General features: G+C 42.6%; 1 protein-coding gene across 5 annotated transcripts in view; it reads left to right on the forward strand.

The window, feature by feature from the left end:
- Positions 1 to 5,255, forward strand: part of TTC38 (tetratricopeptide repeat domain 38) — a 32,032-nt gene that overhangs the window by 13,649 nt on the left and 13,128 nt on the right. For 3 of the 5 annotated variants that reach the window (XR_010999220.1, XR_010999221.1, XR_010999219.1), the window contains exons 12-14: positions 1,453 to 1,612; positions 1,899 to 1,972; positions 2,446 to 2,622. Coding sequence is in view for 2 of the 5 variants with exons in the window: in XM_068190550.1 (XP_068046651.1) it covers positions 1,453 to 1,612; positions 1,899 to 1,972; positions 2,446 to 2,539 (328 nt within the window). In the remaining 3 variants the exon portion in view is untranslated. Of the gene's footprint in view, positions 1 to 1,452; positions 1,613 to 1,898; positions 1,973 to 2,445; positions 2,716 to 5,255 lie in introns of those variants that run through there. The other 2 variants (XM_068190550.1, XM_068190551.1) reach the window with 1 other exon arrangement.

Below are 5,255 nucleotides of genomic sequence, written 5' to 3' on the forward strand. Positions count from 1 at the left end.
AATTAAGTTATTTGAAAAAGTTGAATATTTAAGTACTACATCCAAACAATGAAGGTTTTTTGTTCCCTTAGGTATTAAATGACTGTGAATTGCCTTGATTTTTTTTTTAAGGGGTTGATACATAGATGCTTTAAATTCAATTTCTTCCCCTCACTACACCTTTTTCCCCCCTCTGTTTAAGTATCTGTTGCTTCCTTTGCCTTTAAAAAGAAGGAAGGAAGGAGAACCTGAAATTGTCATTATTTGTTCCTGACTATATGTAGTTGGGAGGAATACTGTAACTTTTAAGAATACTTATCAAAACAAATAACTTTCAAAGCAAGCCTGAGTATGTGTCATTTAACTATAGTAGAAAACAGAAAATATCTCTTGTTATTTATTCTATTATTTATATAACTATGTCAGGATATATAAATTATAGAAAACTGTCCACCACAGAGACTTTAATGAGCATGTGTTCATATATGCTACTTATTCATTCACCTAGTGCTTCCTTTCACCTACTTTCAGCCTTAATAATACATGTGTACATTTTTAGCTGTAGTTTGAAATATTATAAATCTTAATTTCATTATTTGAGAAAGCAGGCTGTGAGTTGAAGGGGCTTTATTAATGACTGGATTAATTTACGTCTATCACAAATATGTAATATATAAATGATACCCCAGAGGCGTTTTGTATATGTTAAGAAAGCAGTGTTACAACCTGGACACAAACATCTGGCATTACACCGGTATTTTTCCCTAGCCTTAGCCATGGAAAGTTGCTGGGAATTTGTCGGGTGTCCCATGGTGCTCTCTGGTGGTTGGTGTCACAGGCTCCTTTCCATGGAAATGCCGGACGAAACATGTAAATGAGGAATTGTTCCGTCCTTTTTATCACTGGCTGTCTCAAGCTGCTTCAAATGAACATCTCTTGTGCACTTTTATCTTTCTAGGATGCCATAGTTTGTTTAAGGAATGATAAACACATAGGGCAGTGTTGCCTACTGGAAAATGAAGGCTGGCCCAGTGAAAGAAACAGGAAGTTTTTTAATACTGACTTGAGAAGGAGCTGGCTTGCAATTGGGAGCTGTGTGCAAAGACTGGTGGGTGGCCACATGTGGCCAGACAAAAGACTAGCAGTAGGATGTTCTGGTGGGGTCAGCAGAAGAGAAACTGCAGTTTTCTTACTGTCCTAGCCCAAACTGTTTATTGCAGAGCTAGGAGGGGTTGGGCTTGTGCCTTTTGTGGGTATATTCAGGAGGATAAAAACTGATTGCTGGATGAGTAACAAAAAGGTGAAAGTAGCATAACCATACTGAAAGATATGACCTAAGTCAAGTACCTGAAACATCAGGCTTTGTACAGTAAAATAAAATAAAAACTTGCCTGCAGGCAGGGGCAGACTGGCATTGAAATATGGCTATTTATGCTTTGGCTAATGGAAGTTAACCACTTTTTCATTCTACAGAGCACCTCATGAAGACCACCAGCTTTCCCTGGCTCCTGGTTTGGGGCTGCCACTGTGCCAGGCTTTTGTAGAGTTTGAAAATGGCAATTGTGACAAAGCTGTGGACCTGCTGTACCCAATCCGTTATGAACTAGTCCAACTGGGAGGCAGTGATGCTCAGGTAAAGGAGATCCAGAAAAGACTTTTTGATGTGACTTAATCCCCTTTCAGTAGGTGCCATGAAGCACTTACCTCATCAACAGTACTTCAGTGTTAGACAGTGGAAAGCTGAACTGTGCTTTTGACTGAATCCTATTTGCAAATGCTTACTAGCAGGGTTAGCTATTTATTTTTAATGTTGATTTGTTTTGTTCCTGTGAATTTAATAGTTTGGTAGCCAAGACACTGTAACCAGCAATACGTGATAAATTACTTATTAGTTTGTATTTTGCTGACTTCTTTTCCAGAGAGATGTTTTCAGCCTGTTATTGATTCATGCTGCTTTAAATTCTAAATCAAAGGCCAAAAAAAAACTTGCAAGGTAAGTATTTCCATTGATAAATATTTGTGGAAGTAGCACTGTTGCTAAAAGAAGTAACAAATATACTCAAAAAGTAAGAAGTAATGAATATATTCAAACCAATAAATTTAAGGCTAAAATTATATGCAACCATTTGTGTTAAATGTAGCAACATTTAACCAGGATAAAAAGTACATTAGCTTCCAATTCCACAAGTCCACTCTTTCAGCCTGGATGGACGATCTGTGTATGTTCAAGGGTAGTTGATTTTCAAATGGTTCTGTCTTCAGATATGGACTGTCGACCATGTGTGTTATGGACTGCTAAGCTTCTGTGAACTGCAGCAACTCCAGTCAGGGCCACTGCTGACATCTGCTTTTCTAGGGAGTCAGAGGTGTGCTCTGCCACGTGGGCTTGCCCCTCAGCACAGCCTGTTTGGCAGAACAGTCCACATTTATCACCCGCTCCTCAGCCTCCTACCTCTCCTTTCATAGGTGTCTCCTGCATGAACGTGATATGATGAGACCCAAGTCACCAATGACTGAGCGACTGATCAAGAAGGCAGCAGCTGTGCATTCCATGGCATAGGGCTTTCCTCCAGCTTCAGCTGGAAGAGCCAGGAGCTTTCCACAAAGCCTGGGTGCAGGGGTGCTGTGAAGGAATTCGGGGAGGTACTCAAGGTTAAAAGATCTGAGAATAATTTCCTTTAAAAAAAGACAGAGCTGTTGCATTTCTGGAGATTGTGTCTTAGATGATTCCACAAGGAAAGAAGAAAACTTGCTGATAATGCAAGAAAAACTTGCTGATAAAGCTTTCTGGAGCATCCCAAAGGCACTACTGCTCTGGTGTGTTTTCCTGATCATTCCCTCTGACCCTGCTTATACACAGTGCAGTAACAGTGCCTGGATTTCAGTCCTTCTTTGGCCCAGTTTGTTACTTGGCCTACACGTGAAGTAAACTTCTCAGGTAATTCAAAGGATTTAAATAAAGCTTATAGGAAGGTATAAGGCCAGAGCCAATACAGGCATGAACTGAATTCCCTATCGAGCTTCCAGCCCATTCAGGCAGGAGTCACAGGTCTGTCTGCGAGCAGGATCTCTTTCCAGGTGTACATTTTTAAACTCAGTCTCATAAAATGTTACATTTTTCCTCTCAATATAGTACATCAGAGCTTTCTGGCATTACTGGGTAAATTAAACCAGACAGGAACCAGACAAGAATAATGACTGTTCTGACATGGGTGCTCCCTTAGCACTTTTAGATCTCTCAGAGAAAGGGAAAAGCCTGGATTTCAGCTGAACAGTACCATTTCTGGACTGGGTCTTTGTGCTTCCCTGAGCTTTTGGATAGTCAGGCCTTACTGCCATCTCACTCCAGAGAAGCCCTGCATGTTGGCAAAGTGGGGTTTAAACCAGGGTTAAAGCACACCCTGTGGAGAGGTGAAGACCAGGAGGGAGCTTCTGCCATGGGAAAGAGGGCTCAAGGAGACAGACACAGCTCGGTCCCAGCACATGTGATGGGATAAACTTCGGTGCTGCAAGTCAGGCACGATGTGAGCCATGGGCCTTGAGGGAGCTCTGGTGCCTCTGGATTTCTGCGGCATCCCAGAGCTAACACATTGTCTTGCAAAAGTATTCCAGAAATCCCTAATGACAAGGAAGATCGTATTTCAGACCAAAATTGAACTCATGCCTCCTCTTCTGGAATAGAAGTCCCACACTGCAACTTCCCAAACTCTGGCTTTGCTTCCACGTCTGCAAGCTCTCCTGGCCTCACAGCCCTGCCCCTCCTTCCTGTCCAGCTCAGGCTCTTCCCCATGTCCCACAGCAGCCTTGTCCTACAGTTTCCTTTTGACTTAAGAAAGCACTTCCATAGCTGGCCCTGCACTGCCCCTGGAGCTCCTGCATCATGGAACAAGAGGTGGAAGTGCTTTGCTGACATTTTGCTTTACCCAATCCTCCCCTGATGCAGAAATAGCTTATTTTAAAAGGCAGAATAATAAAACCACGTAAGGGATTGCGTTCCTTGCCTTCAGGTCTTCTGATTTATAAGCATGCTGTTCTTCAGCAGACAGCTTGTGTGTTCATGGTGGGGGGATGACTTGCCTGAGACACGTTACACTGGATTTTTACTATTATTTTTAATAAGTGCACTTCAAGCAATGACTTTAGACAGGTAGCATTTTATTCGAGGAATGTAACAAACCGTATAAGGGGACAAAAGCCTGAGAAAGCTCTTACCCGCTGCAGGGTGTAATCAATGACAGCTCTACTTCTGATAGAACATGACTGAGAATTTTGTCTGCTTTGCCTTAATAAATTCAAAGATGAACTCAGTTGAGCAAGCAAGTACAAGACTTCTTTGCATGTGTGAAGCTTTTAAATGTGTTATTCAGCCTAATTTCATAATGTGTAACAGTGTGCACCCACTTTGTTTCCATCACAGTGGCCAGAAGCCTCCAGCAGTGGAGAGCAGCAGTGTCTGTGCTCGCACAGGTCACAGTCCAAGTGTGCTACAGCCTCGCAGGGGTTTCCCTGGTGCCAGTTAGGAAGAGGCTGAGGTGCCTCGAGGTGGGACAACCGTTATTTCCCTCTCATTCTCCTGCATTCAGAGTATGCATTTTCCAGCTTTCCTCCCCCTTCAGCTCAGTTAATCCAGACTGCAGCTCTCACCCCCAGTCCAGCCCTCTGATGGAAAAGCCAAAGCCTTGTGCACCAGAAGGCTGCATCACAGCTGCAGGGTGGGTTGGACCATGGAACAGCTCTGCAATTCCTGTATTGCTGTGTCCTTACTCTCTGGGTGTGGTGATCTGTACTGATCCTAAGCTGTCAGTATCTCACTGGCACCCTCCCCATATAGGCCTGCCTTGTGCCTCACAGGCATAGGGCTTCCTACAGGTGCCTGATTTAGAGTCTTTAGAAGTTACTCATCTGCATATTAAAGACGTACATCCTTAGAACCTCTCAATATCTCACTACTTCGAGATTTAAAACCAACAGTTCTTCCACCACCTCACTTAATTCTTTCACCTTTTCTTAGGACATCATTAACTGCTCAGAGCAGCTGTTTAGTTACATGAAATCGAACCAAACTACCCCACCACTTTAATATAAAACATCTCCTAGTTAGGAAGTTAATTTACAGAAATATTATCTCCTTAGTAGTTAGCTAAGCACCTACTCTACAATGGCAGTCCATGTGTGCAGTTCCCTGGTTTGGAAACACCAAAGGAAGACAGGGAATGCAGGAAGGATATTTAGTCTTGCTATGTATGTTTATGTAAAGACATACTGCACACTGAAAG

The sequence above is a fragment of the Anomalospiza imberbis genome, chromosome 5 (genome assembly GCF_031753505.1).
Source record: "Anomalospiza imberbis isolate Cuckoo-Finch-1a 21T00152 chromosome 5, ASM3175350v1, whole genome shotgun sequence".
Classification (NCBI taxonomy): domain Eukaryota; kingdom Metazoa; phylum Chordata; class Aves; order Passeriformes; family Viduidae; genus Anomalospiza; species Anomalospiza imberbis.